At 42.4% G+C, this 21,167-nt stretch overlaps 1 protein-coding gene across 1 annotated transcript; it reads right to left on the bottom strand.

Moving 5' to 3' along the window:
- Window positions 1–712: 712 nt before the first annotated feature.
- LYRM7 (LYR motif containing 7) lies at window positions 713–19,676 on the bottom strand. Its single transcript, XM_086629535.1, has 5 exons — window positions 19,639–19,676; window positions 15,752–15,824; window positions 14,889–14,959; window positions 11,053–11,134; window positions 713–2,762 (listed from the first exon to the last, which is right to left on the bottom strand). The coding sequence occupies exons 1-5, from the start codon at window positions 19,654–19,656 to the stop codon at window positions 2,686–2,688; spliced, it is 321 nt and encodes a 106-aa protein (XP_086485661.1). The 5' UTR covers window positions 19,657–19,676; the 3' UTR covers window positions 713–2,685.
- Between the last annotated feature and the right edge of the window lie 1,491 nt (window positions 19,677–21,167).

Genomic DNA, 21,167 nt, shown 5'->3' with positions numbered 1-21,167 from the left:
ATGGAAGCTGGGGAGATGACTGGGTACTGGAACGTGAATCAACAGGTGAGCATGGAAAAAGGGGAACAGGAAGAGCCACTACCACCAAGTAGCACAGAAAAGCCTTTAATTACCAGTCACTCATTAAGCAGGTTTGTGAGAGTATTTCAAGGTTGGAAAGTTAAATTTGCAGAAAGCAAACACCTGCTGGGCCCAGACAGTGACCGATTCTGAGATAGTTTTAGGCTCAATTCCTTATTTAGATTCCTATTTATCCTAGTCTGGATATCCCCTGGATTCCTATTTAAGATCACAGTGAAACAGGAGCAACAAATAAGTCTGTCAGTCTCTTACAGTAGCAGTCTTTTACCTATCAACTTGATTTTTCTCATCTCAGCACTGCAAAATTCAGTTTGTCTTTGCTTCCCGTGAACGCACAAGGAAAACAGGAAAATGGAATGTTAATGCACAGACCATAAACATACTGCACAGGAGCGTAAGGAGAATTGTTCTGAAGGCCATTAAATTCTACCAACCTTTTTTAATCATGTCCTTTATTTTCAGCAGTTCTGCATGCTACTCAGGTGACTCATTCTGTATTTTTATTATGAGTATTCAAAATGTAGGTAAGAAAAAGTACACAAATGCCTGATCCTGTAAGATGACATTTCCACACTGTTCATTAATGTTTTAATTCTTGTTAAAAACAAAAAAATAAAACACAGGACAGCAGAAAAATACCAAAGCAATAGTCACATGAAAATAGTTTCTCCACTTGTGGTTTCCTCAAACATCATACAAAAAGGCTGCCATCTACTGTTGACAAAGTTTTTTAGTACATATTTTGCACGTTAACAAGCAATACTACTTTACATCACTACCAAAAGAGTGAAGACCTACCAGGCTTCAGTTCTATGAAATCAATCTGAAGGATAAAATCATTAACGGACTACTTCCATAGCCTAAAGCAACAAGTCTACGAGAGATTAATTTCCCCCCTGCAATTCCAGCGTGCCATGGGATACATACCTTAATGGTTGTGTAATCTGTCATTCTTGCCTGACCCCTGTTTAATTATTTCTGTTTAAAAATTGGTCATTTCACTTGAGTTAATGTTCCCTGTTGTCTTCTCTTTACAGGTGCAACTACTTTTTATTTTCTCTCCCTTGCATACCCCTCTCTTATGCTCCTTATGGAAAAAATAGAAAAAAAGTCAATGTAGGCAGGCTGCAGAGGGATGGGAAGCCAGACACAGAATGTCTCGTCCTTAGGGAAGCAAACAACACAAGAGGCCTAGAATAGCACATCCCCTACAGACCGAGAGGTTTGTTTTATAGTGGAGCCACTAGACCGCAACAAATAGCAAGAACTGCAGCCATTTCATTCTGTCTCCCATCATCTGCCTGCTGCCTTCTAGCTACAACGCAGGGAGTATCGGCGCAACTGGAGGAAGGTGACTAACAACGCATCGCAGCCAGAGGCAGTGGTTTTAAAGTAAGGAGTGCTTATCGCCCTGACATGCCCTGTGAGGAAAAGAGACTGGATGCAGGCACTAGTTTTCCGTTTTACTCATCAGTAAAGCCATGTCAGAATCCACTCAAATACACAATATTAACATCTTGGAGGCTTATTAAACAGGATCGCTGGGACCTGAAATAGAACAGAGAGGTATTACTGGGCTGCCTCACTCCTGTGTGAGGTATTTAGATCGTGGTATGGTGCCTGTTACCAATTTCACACAGGGAAGATTCTATGTATCACTGTAGTTGTTATCTGGTTCCAATTAAAATGGAAGTGAATAGATCATTGTGATGAATTCCACAAGAAGCAACTAAGCCTCCTCTAAAAAAAATGGAAGTGACAAGGGCTTAGTAAATAAACTCACAATAAATTTACTCCAGGCAAGTCACTTCCGACTAAGCAACAAGCCTCTTTTCTTTGCAAAATGCCTCAGTAAGTCACTCTATAATCACAAGATAAAACAAAAACCTTGAATTCGTAAACCATGTGACCTAAAGCAACATCCTTAGGTCAGGCTGTGGCTGGGTTCTTTTGTTCCACAATCATCTAAGACCTCGAGCTCCGCCATTCCTCCTTGTACAAAAGTGTGTGGGAGAAGAAAAACACTACACACACTCTCCCATCTGTAAAACCTGAATAATTTACTCAGATAAACCTTAAGAATTCTCTCAAACACCACAGTATACTAGTGAACAATTAATGACAACTTCAGAAATCATGCTTCTGATGCAAAGCATAAATTTAATGGTACATGCCGCAAGATGGTTTTTCATTATTTCAAAGCAGCACATGATTGACAATAAACTTATAAATAAATATTATCAGGACTAAGAACTGCATTTTACTTTGCATTTAGTTTTGAAAAACTCTGGATTGCTAAGAAACAATCTCTGTCTGATGATTTGCATTATTGAAAAAAATTGCTGGCTGAAGTAACACAATTCAGCAGTGTATTTTTAAAAAAGAACTGTGCATCTTGCGTTTCTGTGTATTAGTATCTTCCACAGAAATACATGATGATATCAGAGCACACAATAAAATCGGTGGCTTCATTTCAGTCTCTGTTTTCCTGGTAACAATATTTAGACGTTTTTAAAATTTAGCTTTAAAACAGGTATTCACTATTGATTTTCAGAGATCTTGTTACAGAATATTAAGCTTCTGGGGAGAGGGTCAATATATTCCTCAGGATTCGTGTTTTTTTATTGGTTTATCAAAGTAAGGAGTGTTGTCTTGTAGCAGATCTTTCCTGGGTATAAGCACTGTAAAAGAAAAAAAAAACTGTAAGAATATTACCTTATGGAAAATACTATTTAAAATTCTAAAGTTGTTTTTACATTTACGAACAAAAAATCAGGTTACTACAACAAAATCAAGCTACTAAAATGAGAATCTGAACTTCTGGTAAGCGTACAAGCAGCACAATGGTATCAACACAAGATAAAATTATATTAAGATTTTTACCTTCTGTTGGTCAGAATATTGCCTTCCCCTTTTTCCTTTTAAAAGCACTGAAAATATTTAGTAGCACTAAGATCCATAAAAAATGGTAAAGAGTTGCAGTAACTTTCAGCAAGTGAGAGAATGGCAATTTCATCATGCTTGAGACAGATTATGTTTACTTCAACAGCACCAAAAATGAATACTGAATTTGACTTAGCTCTCTCCCTAAGTGTCCTGGAATCCGATCTGTACTATCCATCTCGTCACACCAGTTTTAAAGGCCACTGCCAACACACCAAATCAAAATCACCAGAACATACTTGATGTGTGGTATATTACCAAAATGTAAACTCTACTTGTACCAGCTTAATCTGAAATTAAAGGAAATGAACAGAATCAAGACATTCGTTACTACTGAGTAACGTAGTAACTCAGACTAAAACGTTTTTTAAAAAAACAGAAAAATTGTCTAATATGACTAACGAGCTCCTAATTGAAATTGTCTTCCCTTTGTAGCAAAACCTCAGCCTAATTTCTTTTGTTCTTTTTAGATTTACCAGTGAACCCCAGCCTGACTATACACCACTGCATCTCAAATTCTTTTTGAAGAATAACATTGCCCTGTGCACTGCTTCCATGACAGCATAGAATAATTTCATTTGATTAGAAAAAAGTTCCTCTTACTAATATTTGTTCTCACTGTCTAAGACAAGTCCTTGGCTTTTTCTTTTCAGTTATTAAATAGTTATTTCAGAGATGTATGATTGGGGAAAAAAAAATACAAGAAAAACACCAGGTGTAGCTAAATTGTATATTGTCAGCTATAAAACAAAAAGTTAAAACTCAAAAGATTTTGACAGTAACTCACTTATGGAAACCAGCTGCAGCAATAGGTTTCTGAAACATTTTACCTAGTTTCTTTATTACCCACTCTTCTTTTACACAACATAGCAACTGATGACTTCAATTTTTGGGGGGTGGTGGGGGAGGGCAACAGCCTGGGATGAAGCACAGACATAATACTAACTTTAAAACAGCCCAAATGTAAGTATTTTACAACATTTTCCTTTTCTCAAAATAGGCCAATATACTTTCTATTACAGCAAAGTAAACCTTTACCTACAAAGTTTCCAAAACAAACATGTAGCACCTAAGATGAAGCACTATGAAAAGTAAACTTTCAACTGAGGTTGGTTATTTTTATTTGCCAAGAAAGTGACTCAAGCAGCCACCTTAGGGCCTCAGGGCCGCACTTTCCTTTTTTTTTTTTTTTAAATTAATAAATCTGTCCCAAGGCTCTCATTCTCATAGAATCATTCTATGATTCTATCATTTAATAAAAGATGATACAATAAAAGCAACAAGGGAGTTAACAACTGTAATTCCATTGGCACTACAGAAGTCACCACAGAGCATAAAGATTAAGTATCAAAAAGGATGATTTTGTTCTGTTAAAAGTTCCTTAATCAAAGCAGAACTGGAATTGAATACCTGTTCAATTTGCTACCTAAGCAAACTCATACACCTACACAGGCATTTCCTACAACAAACTTCCCACCAGAGAGGCTCCTATGTGCCAAAAAGCACAGGAAAGTGAGAAGATTCACTTGGTATTTTCACCATGTACAAGACATCTGGAAGCTGACCCAGGTGACCGAAGGGATATCCCATACCATTTGACATCATGCTCAGCAGTAAAACCTGAGAGAAGAAGGAGGAATGGGAGACGTTCGGAGGGATGGTGTTTGTCTTTTGAAGTCACTGTTACGCATGCTTCTTTCCTGGAGATGGCTGAACACCTGCCTGACGATGGGAAGGACTGAAAGAGTTCCTTATTTTGCTTTGCTTGCATGCATGGCTTTTCTTTACCTATTAAACTGGTTTTATCTCAGCCCACACGTTTTCTTACTTTCACCCTTCGGATTCTCTCACCCATCCCTCTGGAGGGGAGTGAGCAAGTGGTTGTGTGGGGTTTCGTTGCTGGCTGAGTTTAAATCACAACACCTACCCACAGGTTGAACTGGAAGTTGAAGTCCCACTTCCAACTTTTTTTCTCTTTTTAGTCTCCGACAACTTTTCTTTACAAACAAGAAAGGATGGAAACAGTACGGTGAGATATTCGACAAAATGGAACAGCTGTGGAAACCACACCCATTTATAGCTACAATTTCACACAGCGCACTGACCACACTATTCAGCATAAACTACTGTCAAAATACGGTGACAACTATCTCAACTCCCCAAAAACTCTGAATTCCTGGTTTCAAGAATTTTCTAATGGCATACTTTGTGCTACCTGTGACATTAGTAACATGGCAAGAGCTATACCAGAATTGTCTAGTTCAGAGTGCTATCCGATTAGTCAAAGCTAGATTCTTAGGAAAGATGCAAACACACTAGAAGTCTGCTCAAAGAACAGGACTTAGGAATAATGTTCTGTTACTGATCAATTTACCAGGGTATAAAGGTCTAAAGGTCTGTATATTTCTTATGTAAAAAGACTTGCTTTTACCTTTCACTATAGTATCAAGCTAAGCATCAAATTTGATCTTCTGCTTTTTTGTGTTTTGAGCAATACCTTGCCCCTGGCCATGAATAGTTTTTATTGCCATGACCTTAAAGAATTATTTACTGTGTAAAATAAAAATGCATTTTTTGGCATTAGCTTTGAATGTAAATTCCGACATTTCTGAACGCTCTTTACATTTCAATTATACAAGGACAAGTAAGTCTATCTTTCCATTCTATACTTTTTTTTTTTTTAATACTGTTCATTCTTGTTCTGTGAACTTCTATCTTGATGCTCTGGACTTCTTTTCGAAGCATTCCTGATCTTTTAATTGGTGATTCACTTATTTATGAGACTAAATATTTCTCACCCCAATACATATTCAAAACACACATAAAACACACAGCTCTCAAACTGTGATGGTAGTTTCAAGATTATTGTTGAGAAACGCAGCTTAGACCTATCCAAAACAGATACAGGAAAAAAAAAATAAAACGGGCAAGAGACTGCATAACAACATCCTTTGCATCCATAAGCAGGTCAAATGCACTCTGCGTACAGATGCACTGCAGATTTTTTGCTGCAGGACAAAGTCTTCCTGGCTAGTACTAGACTCTGGAAGATCTCATCCATCCACACAAACCTCACTGCCACCGTTTCTCTATGAAGTCTGTAAAATTAGGCAGGAAAAATTCTTTCACTTTTATGGCAACCAATCATTATTACCCAGCTGGATTGAGTTGAGATAATGAACCAATTACTAATCAGCTCAAGGTACCGATCCTGCCTACAAGAGGCAGGCCATTTCCTCCTGGCTGTGAAAGATGCAACAGTGTCCTTGGTGCCGCAGCCCAGGCTGGTGAGCAAGAATTGGTGACCCCGACGTGATACATCCACGAGACCCTGGGAAAGCCCCGCCTCCCCCCCTGGAGCCGAGAGCCCGAGCCGAGCCGGGAGCCTGAGCGAGAGTCCTTCGGAGAAGAAGGTAAAGCCGCAAGCCCCGGGAGGGAAGCGTGCTGGAGTTGGACGAATGGGCCGGATCTCTGCTCACCATAAAGCCTTCATGAAAACAAAAAATGGTAAAACAAAAAGGGGGAATTATGGCAACCAATCATTATTACCCAGCTGGATTGAGTTGAGATAATGAACTAATTACTAATCAGCTCAAGGTACTGACCCTGCCTACAAGAGGCAGGCCATTTCTTCCTGGCTGCGGAAGATGCAACAGTGTCCTTGGTGCCGCACCCCAGGCTGGTGAGCAACACACTTTTTGTTTATGGAGATTTTAAAGGAGCAGCATTAAAGCTCTGCTACAGTCAAAACGGACAATGATCGCTACTCTCTCCTTGTCTGCGGAGCCATTTCACTGTAAAAGGGTATCAGATTGGTCAGAGAAGACCTCCCCTTCGTAAATCCTTGCTGACTACTCCCAGTCCCCCTTCTGTTCTCAGAACATTTGGAAACAGCTTCCAGGATTGGCTCAACCACCTTCCCAGGGATGAAGTGTGGCTGACTAGTTTTGCAGATCCTCCCTCTTGCCCTCTTGGAAAGAGGAGTGACATCTGCTCTCTTCCAGTCCTGAGGCAACTCCCCTAATCACCATGACCTTTCAGTCTCAAAGAGAGTGGCCTTGCAATGCCATCGGCCAGTTCTCTCACCACCTATGGGTGCCTCACATCAGGTCCTATGGATCTGTGTATGCCTCATCTGTTCAAGTGTTCCCTAGCCTTTTCCTCCTCCAGCAAAAGTAAGTCATCCTCACTCCAGACATTCCCAATGGTCTGAGGCCTGTGATTCCTGAAGGCAAACCTTAGCAGTGAAGACCGACGTGAAGAAGGTAATGAGCACCTCAGTCTCTTCCATGTCCTTTTTTACCAGGTCCCCTGCCCTGTTCAGCTGTGGGCTCAAATTTTCCCTCCTCTTTCTTCTGCTGCTGATATACCTGTAGAAGCCATTCCTGCTGTCCTTCACATTCCTTACCAAGATCAACTCCAGGTGGGCTCTAGCTGTCCTAACCCTATCCCTACGCACTCACACAGTATTAGAATATAATTTGGTATTTGAACATTAATTTGTGTGGCTTTTGCAAGGAACTTCTGCCTTACAGTCCCTGCTGGAGTTCTCTGAACAGCTCTTGGGGAACTGCCACAACACGCTTGGGCTCCCTTAGAAGAAGTCCCTCAGCAAATGCTTTTAAGAAAACAACAGCTGTCTTATGACAGAAGGTCTTAAACTGCAGGAAGCAAACAATAAATGAACTGGTCTCCCAATGGAGAGATGTCACAAGTGGAGTTCTACAAGTATTTTTGTTCGCATCTGTGCTGTTCAACATATTCGTAAGGAACCTGGAAAAGAACGGCTTATAATGATACCATCCTGAATAAGTTATTTACGAAAATGGCTTACTGTGAAGAACTGCAGGATACTGAGTACCCAGTACAAGACAGACAAAATCACATGTAGGGACATGCAATGCAAACAAGTAATAAAAAATATGAACTTCACCAAGAAAGTGACAGGTTCAGAATCGACTATGACCATTCAGATGAGTTTAATGAATACCAGATAATTTTGTAAAAATAAATAAATATGCGTATGAACAGCCGCTCAAAATTAAATTTAGAATTAGGAATGACTAGGAAACCAACTGAAAATGAAAAAGAAAACATTATTGTGCTATCGTTGTGTGAATAAATGCCTGGTTTAGTCATAGCTTGAAGACTGTGCTCAGCTCCAAGAGAGCTCTTAATCATCTGTAGAGATGAAAAGGGTGCAAAGAATAGCAACAGAATGATCACAAACATTTCATGATCACAAACATGTTTCCGGGAACACCTAGAGAACCTGAAGGTGCACAAGTCCATGGGACCTGATGAGATACATCCACGGGTCCTGAAGGAACTGGTGGCTGAAGTTGCTAGGCCACTAGCCATCATATTTGAGAGGTCCTGGCAGTCTGGTGAGGTTCCTACAGATTGGAAAAGGGCGAACATAACCCCCATCTTTATAAAAGGGACCAAGGACAACCCGGGAAACTATAGACCAGTCAGCCTTACCTCTGTGCCAGGTAAAATCATGGAATAGATTCTCCTGGTAGCTGTACTAAGGCACATCAAAAATAACCAAGTGGTTGGTGACAGCCAACATGGCTTCACTAGAGGCAAGTCGTGTCTGACTAATTTAGTGGCCTTCTACGACAAAGCTACAGCGCTGGTTGACGTGGGTAAAGCAACGGATGTTGTTCTCCTGGACTTGTGCAAGGCGTTTGACACTGTCCCACACGACATCCTTGTCTCTAAAATGGAGAGACACGGATTTGATAGATGGACCACTCAGTGGATAAAGAACTGGCTGGATGGTCACGCTCAAGGAGTTGTGGTCAATGGCACGATGTCTACATGGAGACCAGTGTCAAGCGGTGTCCCTCAGGGGTCTGTTCTGGGTCCAGTGCTGTTCAACACCTTTGTTAGTGACATGGATGATGGCATTGAGTGCACCCTCAGTAAGTTTGCCAATGACACCAAGTTGTGTGGTGCCGTCGTCTCACTTGAGGGAAGAGATGCCATCCAGAGGGACCTTGATAGGCTTGAGAATTCGGCCAGTGCAAACTGCATGAGCTTCAACAAGTCAAAATGCAAGGTCCTTCACCTGGGTCAGGCCAATCCTAGGCACAAATACAAACTGGGCACAGAGTGGGTTGAGAGTAGCCCTGAACAGAAGGATTTGGGGGTGTTTATAGATGAGAAGCTCAACATGAGCCGGCAGTGCGCTCATGTGGCCCAGAAGGCCAACCACATCCTGGGATGTATCAAGAGAAGCGTGGTCAGCAGGTCAAGAGAGGTGATTCTCCCCCTCTACTCTGTTCTTGTGAGAATCCACCTCGAATACTGCATCCAGTTCTGGTGTCCCCACCATAAGAGACACATAGATTTGTTGGAGCATGTTCAGAGGAGGGCCACAAAGATGATGCAGGGGCTGGAGCACCTCTGCTACGAGGACAGGTTGCAGGAGCTGGGATTGTTCCGTCTTGAAAAGAGAAGACTTCAGGGGGGACCTAATAGCTGCCTTCCAATACCTGAAGGGAACTTACAGGAAGGCTGGGGAAGGACTTTTTACAAGAGTGTCCACTGACAGGACAAGGGGAAATGGGTTTAAGTCGAAGGAGAACAGATTTAGATTGGATCTTAGGAAGAAATTCTTCAGTACGAGGGTGGTGAGACTTTGGAATAAATTGCCCAGAGAAATTGTGGATGCCCCTTCCCTGGAGGTGTTCAAGGCCAAGTTGGACAGAGCCTTGAGTAGCCTGATCTAGCTGAGAGGCGTCCCTGCCCATGACAGGGAGGTTGGATTAGATGATCTCTGAGGTCCCTTCTGGCCTATGCCGTTCTATGACTCTATGATTCATTCACCTGCTGTTTCACAGAGAAACTGTTTCGCAGAGGGGAAAAAACAAAACAGGGGCAGTAATGGACTTAAAAACTCACCAACAGCTTGGTGAAAATGCACAGTAATTGAAGAGTAGGACCAGATCCAAAACTACAGCAAGTGATTCCTCACAAAAGCCAGAGTAAATTTTTCGTTCTCGGATACAATAAATTTGCATAGATTGACAGGAACAAGTTCATGAGAGAGAAACATGCTGAGGACAACTAAAACAGAAACCATCCCTGGCTCAGGAAGTGCTGCCAGGGATAAACAGCTGGAAGATCTGAAAGCTCACTTGCTCTGTTACTACTCTTCTACTGTCACCTGCTTAGGATCACCATGGAAGATGACACTGGTCTAGGCATATCTTCGGCGTCGATCATAATGCCTGTTCTAAAGTTAAATACTTTACCAAATCTAAAACTGAAAACAATCACAAAGCTTTACAGATATCACTAAACAGAAGTGAAAGGAAACTATATACACAGCTGAAGATTTCTCCTATCCTCTACCACACAGTTGTATGGTGAATCTACTACTTCTCTTGTTTTTGACTGCAGGATAAAAGAACTAAACCAGGAACCAAAATTTCAGAATTTGATAGGCTTCACATCAGGGCCATCATTGTGTCACAAAGCTTCCAAGGCATAATCTGAAAGTTACATTGCCAGAATAAGGTTTTGGAAAAAAACACTCAATTCTCAAAGAAAGGCTATTCTATGGACAGTGTACGCATGGCATTTGGGAATTCTCCCCAGGCAGCTTCTACCTGTTGCACAGAGCAAGCACTCACAGATACTGTGGCTACTACATTTAGACATACACTGACTGATCGGCCAATACATGCATGCCAACTTACTACCTGTCACTCGTAATAGTGAAGGTATCAAGTTGTAAATTCTTTCTCTCGATGAGGGCATTAAATGCAGTCATTGCCTCTTTTCTAGCAGCTTCCATACCTCAAAATATTTGTGTAGAAACTTTGTACCTTTGAAATCTCCACCTGTCTTAGGTAGTGACATTAGTCAACAGGCTTAAATGAAGGGTTTGGGCAGAGAAATGACAGATAGACAGACTTTTGCCCTCTCTATCCCTTTACTTAGTTTTCAAGTTTTATATTTATTTACTGAACTATAATATGTTTAAACATCTTTTTAGCATGCAGCTTTACTCACGTATTTTGTCGGAATCTGTGTGAACTGCCTGAATAACAGAAGTTCTGAGAATCACTTCAACATCTGAAGCTATTTTCAGAAGCTAGTAAAAGGAAGAAAAAACAAAACAAACAACACAGAGTAATTTAAATTACATGTAATTATTCCTGAAGGTATTTTCTATACTAGACAGCTATTCAAACAACAAAGCCAGTCAGTTCTATTACTTAGCTATGCACTATCTATACACAGCTTTTAGTTTGGGGATCCTGGAACAACATACAGGTTGATATATAAGCTACCCTGACATACAGCACAAGAAGAAAGAAAACTCTTCTCAGTAACATACAGCAGTATAAAATCTATATACCCAATTAAAACTGCAAATGAATAAGGAAGAATGCAACCAGCAAAACAAGTAACTAGTTTGCAATGATCAAAGACATTGGTGAATGCCTCGACCACAAGCAACTACCTCAGTGAAAGGGCAATCTGGTTCTTTCAACATTCCTGTTCTTGAAACAAGGAGACAAAAATCAGGGTAAAACATGACAAGAATACTGAGGTTTCACAGAAAAGCAGTACAGGAACAAGGCACTACTTAAAGATTAGCAGAGGCATTAATATTTGGCAAAAGGCCTAGAATTCTTTCCCTCATTAAGAGGACAAGCAGAAGCACCCTTGCTAGTTTTGCGGAGTGATTAAGAGAAGCCTAGTACTTGCTTGCATGATATCTGTGTCAGAAATAAATGAAATTGCACAAGTGAGGCATTTCGGGAGACATGCTTACACTAGGAAGTAGTGTGTACCAACAGAAGTGGACCTTTGCAAGAGTTAGAGCTCAAGACTTCACATCTACACTGAATTTCTCCTCTCCCTATACCCCTTTTAAGGGTTTGGACTAGGTATCCTCCACTTCCCCCTACTGAATGCCCATTAGCAGTGAGGCTGCATGCTCCTGAAGCACACCTTCCACTCCACATTCATCTTAAAGGAATTCTGCCATTTGGTCTGAGGCTGCTTCACAAAACAAGCCAAACCACAGGAAGTGGAGAACCAGGGTAACTTGCAAGTGCACTCCTGACCTGAACTAAAATGCTGCAGTAGGTTCAGCTGCAACATCTCAGATTCTAATACTGCAGAGAGTTATCCCTACTTCCTCAGGTCACTACATAACTAAGTATTTGATGTCATATTAGAAGATATTGCAGCTTTCTATTCCAGCATAGTAATGCACATTTGGTTGGTCAATATTCTTTTTTTTTCAGCTGCTGTGTCCAGAGCAGAATAGTTAACACCCCCATGTTTATGCAAGCAAGTGCTCAAGTTCTCACAAGTCCTGTATATCATCTGATTCAGTTCCTCTGCATCCGAGTCTACTCAGTATACATATGTATATATAATAAATACGACATAAATTCTATGATGTTCTAGAATTCTGTAGTTGTGATGAAAGTCCAGGATTTCTTCCACAGACACATTTAATCAAGATACCAGTTAACACATTCTAAAAAGTTGCATATGTGTATTTTGCAGGACGCCATTCCTAACAAATATAGATTTTAAAATTACAGCAAGTATTTTTCCTGTACATCAACAACAAAAAGAACATAAAATTTAACAGATGAGACATTGGGAACACAAACACTTAAGTATTACTATAGGGGCCTGATAACTAGGAGAAATGCTAAAAAGTCCTAACTAAATGCTCAGAACTATTTATGTTACTGTCCAGTGGCTGGTGTGACACAAAGGTTTAGATTTACTTCTGCAAAGGACAGATGGAGGCACCTTCTTCCAACTAGTGCCCAATAGACAACGTAAATACAGTCTGTTAAAAGGCTAAATGACAAGGACTAAACTATTCTCTCTGGATATTAAGAACTAAAAATATCTGAACTATGAAAGTTTCATTTCAGGCCTCGGTAAGTTTGAGAAAAATGACTCAGTTAAAAATGTTAAGATAAAAGCTTGTCATGGTTTGATGTGGAGGGGGGGTGGGGGTTCTGGTGGCAGGAGAGGGGCTTTGCTTCCTGTGACCTCCCTGGTTTTGGAGTCGGGTCAGACCCGGTTCTGGCCACCAGATCGGACTCCCATCCCCCTTGGGGTTGAGCCAATTGGCGCCTCTGCAAATTGCCCTATTTAAGTCAGGACAAAGGAACTGGCAAAGGTGCTTTGCCCAGGAGCGAGGAGAGAAGGGAGGAGGGCACTGCCCCCGCTCCCTGGCTCCCGGCCGGGCAGCTGCCTGCGTCAGGCCGGCACCACCCACTGAGGATGGTGGCAGTGGAGCCAGCTGGGGAACTCGGGGAGCACCTCACTCCCGGGGTGCCCACTGGGCTGAGTTCACCCAGAGAGGACTGAGATCTGAGAGAAACAGCTGCATCGACACCAGGTCAGTGAGGACGGAGTGGGAGGAGGTGTGCCGGAGCCGAGTTTCCCCTGCAGCTGGTGGTGAGATGGCAGGCGGCCCCCCTGCAACCAGGACGGCCTCGGTGGAGTAGAGACCCACTCGCAGCCCATGGCAAGGAGATGCCAGAGCCTGAGGATGGTCATGTTGGGGTGCACGACAAGGTAGAGAGGCATCTGGAGTCTGCGTGACGACCCACGCCGGAGCGAGTAGCTACAACTCCCTAAGAATCCGAGACTGTGGTAAAGCCTACACTGGGGCAATCCGTGGGGAAGGATTGCTTCCTGTGGGCTGGACTCACGCTGGAGAAGTTTGTGGATTTTTTCTCTTAAGTAGGGGATCCACTGGAGCAGGGGAAAAGGGTGTAAGGACTCCTCCTTTAAGAACGAAGCAGCAGTAACAGCACAGAATGAACTGACCTGCACTCCCCCAGTCCCTGCCTCCTGCACCGCTGGGAGGAGAAGGTAGAGCTGGGAGGAAAAGGAAAGGGGGGAGCGGGGAGGAAGATGTCGGTTTTAAGATCTGGCTTTGTTTCTTTTTATCCTCTCAAGTAACCGGTTTTGTTTCCCTTTGTCCTTTTAAGTAACCGTCAATAAATTGTTTTGCTTTTAAGAAAGCCAAGTCTGTTTTGCCCAGGACCATGGTTGGTGGGTGCTCCCTCTGTTCTTGTCTCAACCCTCCATCCCTTTATTATATTTTTCTCCTCTCCACTTTACTGGAGAAGGAGAGACTGTGTGAGTTTTAGTTGCTGGATCAGCCTAAAACCACAGCAAAGCTGAGTAAAGGGAACTTACATAACAAACTAACAGAATTTTCTACTTCTTTTAATGCACCATGAGGAAAGAAGTAGCTAAAAAACCCAGTGGTATAAGTAATACCTCTATACTACAATAGTCGTGATCATTTGACAGTTTTATGCTTCCCACAAAAGATGCTGCCTTATTTGTGATCAGGAATCAAAATAACTTCTCATGTTTTCTAGCCATTGAGCAGATTATTTAATTTCTCTGTATCTTTTTGTGCTTGTCTATTCAACAAAGACTAGGTAAACTTAAGTGATAACAGCTCAGATACATATTATGGGCATTATATTATTATACATATAATATTATGTATTAATATACAAAATATTTACATGAAAATAGGAATATAAACCTGTTTTTTTCCATAATTTTATTACAAACTTCAAGATAACCATATTGAACTACCAGAAGACACTTTCTCCTTATATGTTTTTGTATGTGCAAAATTCTGTAACACAGTATTAATACCAATGAAGATCTCAATATATTTATAAACAAAGATCCACGTCAAAGTGTTTTCAAATTCATCTGGCTCTCACAATGTCTCAATAAGTACCTACATTGATTTAGGGAGCCTTTAAGTAAAAAGATCCTATATAAGTATTCTTATGCAAAGCGGTAAAAAAAACAATGAAAACAAGAAGTACCTCATTTATCTTCTCTTCAGATGTCTCATCTTGGTTATTTCTGAATTCTTCATTTATCTTTCTTCTTGCAGCTGAATAAAGTAAACAAAAAAAAAACAAAGTGTGAACAAAAAATTATATCTTCTCTTTGTCACTGCCTCAAAGCTTAGAATCCTAAGTCCTTGATAGCACCTTCCTGATGCACTCTGCCTGAAGCATTTTAATATAAGATTTCCATGGAATTCAAGTGATGTCAAATTTGAAGATGACTGGTATAAGAATAAGTTAGGACTGCCTATCAGGCATTCTGAGCTTTAAAAATAACTAATATATAGAAGTGACTACTAAAAGTTGGTTTACTAAAATAGCAGTATTTATTCTCTGAGGAGCAACTGTACATACAGAGAATCAACTCAAATGCTTGGTACTGTTAAACATGCTTTGGCTGGACTGAAAAGAAGAACTAAACAACCTGATCTAGATCCTGAGCAACCTGATCTAGTTGGAGATATCCCTGTTCCTTGCAGGGGGGTTGGACTAGATGACCTTTGAAGGTCCCTTCCAGCCCTAACCATTCTATGATTCCATAAGAAATAAAAAAAACAAAGCAAAAACAATCTCAGAAAGATCATCAAGGTTCCTACAAAGAGACATTTTCCTTACGAAATAAGGCTTGAGCACTTGAATCTAACAACCAGGTTTTTCTTTCAAATTAAGGGATGTCTGGTTATACACAGACTTATGTTTTCCCATATGATTACTTACAGAATGTGGAAGGGAATAATTTGAAGTAAGATTATGTTAAGAATTCTGTGTATTTGCAGAGGAAAGTTCCACCCACAGGAAGACAGGCAAGCATCTACCACACGGAAAAAGTATCTCACCTTCAAGGGCTCTGGTATCATTTTTAAAAACTTCTTGTCGAGTTCTGTGTAATAATTTAAAAAGCTTCAAAACCTGTAAATACGACATCAATAGAATTAGCTTGTTTGCTAGCAGGATTCTTAGTTAAAATGAACACGTTGCAATTAAGAGTGTTCTGGTTGATCTTTCACATTCTTTCAGTTTAACACAGAATTTGGTATTAATCAGTATCTAAGATACTTTACCTCAATTTCTGATGAAATAACTGGCAGCCAAAGTACATGTGTGGAAACCAAAATCCGAGACAGTTATAGACATTTCATATTAATCTAAGATGCTAAGGAGTACTAGCACTACACTCCTAAACAAGCATTTGGCATGATGGGAATATAATCCTGAAAATACACTGATGCAAACATATTTATTGTGCCAGTATCAAACAAACCCAACAGAATTGGAATAACTCTACAAGTCAAGTCACCTGAAGGGACTATCAAGGGTACATCACTGGATATTCTCTGAGTACAAAAAAAAAAGATAGAAATATAACGGCTAAAGTGTTCTCACACTTACAACCCAATGTGAGAAAAATTAATTTCAGAAGCATCTCAAACTGTATATTAACTAATTCAACACTTATTTTTCATGTCTAATACCTGGGCATAACCTTCTTCAGGTGATGTGGCAAAATCAACACAAAGCAAAGTTCTTCCCTAAATATAACCGCCACAGAAACTTCAGTAAAAGCCAACACTCAAAAAATTAAGATTTATATTGCAGAGATGACACACTTCACTTAAAGCAAAATCCCTGAGAATCACAGCTTACATTCATGTTGTTTTGGCTGTTTATTCATATAGACTGTAATGAATTACAGAAATCCTCAAGTTCTTATCAGACTGTTTTGGTGTTTGTCAGAGACCAAAAAGAATCTCTGACAAGCATCACAAAAAAAATAATCTTGATAACAAGATACCTTTTGAAGTTATTTCTACTACTTTCTAGTGTGTTTTGGCATCTCTAGAAGGCACAATACCAGGTACTTCACAATAATCCTAAATCATTTTCTCACAACTAATATTCAAAAAATTTCTTAGAAGGACACAGAGGAAACACAGGGCTGTAACTGAGAAATTACCATCTTCTTTATCAGCATGCTCTCCATCTGTGAGCTGGAGATGCAAACAAGACTGTCCCCTAAAAGTAAAAGGCCAATAAAACATCCTGGCAGAGCCCTGAAAAAAGTGTTGCCTCTGCTTTAAGTTTTCCAACGACAGAGAGAGAAATGGCTAGCTTCTCTGAAAGCTATTACTTCCAACAGATATCAACACATTTTTAGATTTTCAAGCTAAATTTTCACCGTTTGCTCAGCTGGTCACTTGACTACACCTTAAGATAATTCACCCAGAAGTGTTCACACAAAAAAAGACCGTTTTTAGGACGGGGAAGCAGATACAAAACAGTAAAAACAAGCAATCTTCCAGTTCAGTACTGCTTCTTTAACATAATAGTATCACAACTTTAGCATTATTAAGGGGACAACTTCCAAATATGCACAAATTCAGACCTGGCTTCACCACATGTATTGGAGCACATCATAATTTCTACTGTAATTTACGATTTAGCATCCAGTTGAGCATATGCTACTGCATCACAGATCTTTCTAGAAAGAAGAGAAACCAGTGCATTCTCAATTGCTTAAGAATCTCGAGAATGTCGAAGTAAAAAACTTTTGTCACTTTTACAAGAGTTAGTATGTGACTTGACAATCAGTTAAATTAATCTGAGCAGAGAGAAACAAAAGAACATGGACTCTGCTAACTCCTTTGGAGTTTCTGTATCCTTAGTAATCAGCAACTGAACAGAACCATGTTGCCTTTAATTGCAGCATTCTCTAGATTGCTGAGCCTGTGGAAAGTAAACCAACAGAATTAAAAGTCAGCAAATAGCTCTGTAGATGTATATTAAGAGAACTGACTGACTGACTTGGACAGGACATCTGAGATATTTCTACCTCATAATATTTTTACCATCTTTGCCAACAGCAAAATTAATATTACAAATGGTTTTGAGTGAAAGATATGTATGGTGAAACCTGAAGAAGCGTTTTATGGTTATTCTGAACTCTTCGATCAAATGGGCCAGTGCAAACTGCATGAGCTTCAACAAGTCAAAATGCAAGGTCCTTCACCTGGGTCAGGCCAATCCTAGGCACAAATACAAACTGGGCACAGAGTGGGTTGAGAGTAGCCCTGAACAGAAGGATTTGGGAGTGTTTATAGATGAGAAGCTCAACATGAGCCAGCAGTGCGCTCATGTGGCCCAGAAGGCCAACCGCATCCTGGGATGTATCAAGAGAAGCGTGGTCAGCAGGTCAAGAGAGGTGATTCTCCCTCTTTACTCTGTTCTTGTGAGACCCCACTTCGTATACTGCATCCAGTTCTGGTGTCCCCACCATAAGAGACACATAGATTTGTTGGAGGATGTTCAGAGGAGGGCCACAAAGATGATCCAGGGGCTGGAGTACCTCTGCTATGAGGACAGGTTGCGGGAGCTGGGATTGTTCCGTCTTGAAAAGAGAAGACTTCAGGGGGGACCTAATAGCTGCCTTCCAATACCTGAAGGGAACTTACAGGAAGGCTGAGGAGGGACTTTTTACAAGAGTGTCCACTGACAGGACAAGGGGAAATGGGTTTAAGTTGAAGAAGAACAGATTTAGATTAGATCTTAGGAAGAAATTCTTCAGTACGAGGGTGGTAAGCCTTTGGAATAAATTGCCCAGAGAAATTGTGGATGCCCCTTCCCTGGAGGTGTTCAAGGCCAAGTTGGACAGAGCCTTGAGTAGCCTGATCTAGTTGAGAGGCATCCCTGCCCATGACAGGGAGGTTGGATTAGATGATCTCTGAGGTCCCTTCCAGCCTATGCCATTCTATGATTCCATGATTTTCAGGCATCATCCTCTGCTATTTGCCTATTTCTGTAAACCTCTCCTGGAAAGTTCTTCACATCAACCATGGAGTAGTCATACTAAATTACTTTGGAGCAAGACACATTAATACACAGACTTCTCTGAGCTCTACAGTCACCTAATGAAACACAGAACTCTTGTAACACCTCAGCGTATTAGGACTCCTCATACTAGACTTCAGAACACTTCCGAAACAGGGACTTAAACGGCCCCAAAGGTACTCTATACTGTAAAGATGAAAGGTTTACATAAGCCTCCTGTCCTTGCTTTTCTTCATCTTCTCATCACAATTCATTCTTCTGATGTATTTTAACCTCTACTTGATTGCCGTCTCTCGTTTCCTTTTTCCGCAATGGCCTTCGCCTGCAGAACTCTGTACTGCCTATTCTCGCATCCTTCTCGCCCGGAAAGCCTCCGCATACCGATGCCACCAATACCGGGAACTACTCGGAAAAGAGCTCCGGCCTTCCAGCGGCACACAAGGAAAAACTCCCCACACACAACGTGCCTGCTTACTGACGACGCCCTACGGCTGCAGGTTTGCGGGGAACACCGCGCGCTTCCTCCGCTCCGAGCACGGCGGGCACCGGCCCGCGCCGCAGGGACGGACGCGCCCCGCTGCGGCGGGCACGAGCGGGCCCCGGCCCCGCGCGGCCCGAACGGGGAAGGACAGGGCCGGCCCCACGGCCGCTGTGCGCCGGTGCGGGAGGGAGGCGGGCCGGTGGCAGCGCGGGCCCTCCCGTCCCGTCCCGTCCCGCCCCCACCGGCCCCGGCTCCAATGCACTTGAGGCGACCCCCGAGTGCCGGGGAGGCCCCAATCCCCCCCGCCTGATTCAGGAGACACGGCCAAGATGCGACCTCACAGAGAGGGGCCAAGCGCCTTCCTCGGAGGCGTGCCGGCGGCGTCCTCTCCCCGCCGCACATGCGCACCACACTCACCTGCCCCCGGCTCGCCATGGCGACCGCCGTCCTTTTCCGGTCCGGAGGCGTGGTGGAGGCGGAAATGACGATTCCCGCGGTCCGCGCCCCCCCGCGCTCGGCGGCGCCGCCGGGTGGCCCCGCCAGGGCTGCCATGCTCAGCACGAACTCACTGTCGCCGTCGTTCCGGGCAGCCTGCCGCCTCCGCCAGCCCGGCTGCGGCTTCCCGCGGGCCGCGCCTGGGCGGACAACGTAACGGCTGCCGCGTCCGGTCATGCCAGCCGCTCAGTGCCCCCTCTCGGTGTGCCGAGACCTGACGGGAGACTCCTACCAGGAGACCTCGGGAGGAGCCAGAGGGTGTCCATAAAACACCCTGCGGCCCAGGGGTGGCTGCCTCGTATCCTGGAGGAGGCGAGGCCCGGTGTGGGTGAGGGGCTGCCCCGCGGGCAAGGATCTGTCCCCTCGGGATCTCCGCACTGCAGCGCCACGGCCGCGCTTCTCTGACGCATTTTATTTCTTATCTATTTTATATCTCATTATCTTTCCTTAATACGCGGTGCATGGCATAAAAAACAACATTTTGCCCCTCTCCTTCTGAAGAAAAATGTCACTGTTTGAAACAGGTAATTGGAAAGCCACCAATTCGTGGCCATTTTACACAGCTGCCTGTTACCTCCCAAAAGTGCTCGATTGCATTTAAACTGTCATTCCATTTAAAAAAAAATGCTGATAGATAATCAAGGGTTATTTGTCAGAACTGATCAGACCGTTTCACATTTCATTTGCACATTGTTTCTCTTGGAGAGAGTATTCGACTGCGACTAAAAACGACTACAAAATTGAAACAATCCCCCTATTTTTATACCTGTTAAGGTTGGTAGGCGTGAATCCAGACTAACTTTGGAAAAAAAAAACAGACACGGTTCTTTAGGTGACCTGAAGAGGAATTTTAGGTTTTGCCACCAGAATTGCCTGTGACGGTGGATGTCAGGGCCCTGAGTATGTTAACACGCCTTAGCGGCCTGGCTGGCCCAGGGCGCCTCCCCCAGCGCCTGCAGTGCTGCTGTCTCCAGCCCTGCCACAGCTTAACGGGTGACCCGGCCTGCAGGTGTGTGGAGATCGCGACTGTGGGTTCGCAGGACTATCTAACACACGATGATGTGAAGGCTTAATCCTCTAAATTTCTCTACTTTATTACAGATTACCACAAAATAATCACCGCGAGCACATGGACCACCATAAAAATCACCACTAGCAAGTATACCTATGATTAATAAAGCAAACAGGCATCTGTCTCAAGCTATTACAAATTATTATCAGCAACTAATTGTATAGCAACAGTCAACATTACAACAACAACTAATAAGGACAAAAAACAAGTAGGTATTTACTGTTGCAGGTTGTTACAAACTTACCGTTAGTGAAGCAGCTTATCAACAATGTAACAGCAGATATCGCATATTACTTGTATGGATATGTAATACCAGTATCAAGTGAATTAGATTTCTGAAGGGGCCAAACCATCCCGGAGTGGAGGACACAGCGATCGC

Source organism: Tauraco erythrolophus, chromosome Z (genome assembly GCF_009769465.1).
Source record: "Tauraco erythrolophus isolate bTauEry1 chromosome Z, bTauEry1.pri, whole genome shotgun sequence".
Taxonomy (NCBI): Eukaryota; Metazoa; Chordata; class Aves; order Musophagiformes; family Musophagidae; genus Tauraco; species Tauraco erythrolophus.
The sequence above is the reverse complement of the archived record's forward strand: the minus strand, read 5'-3'. Positions and strand labels throughout refer to the sequence as shown.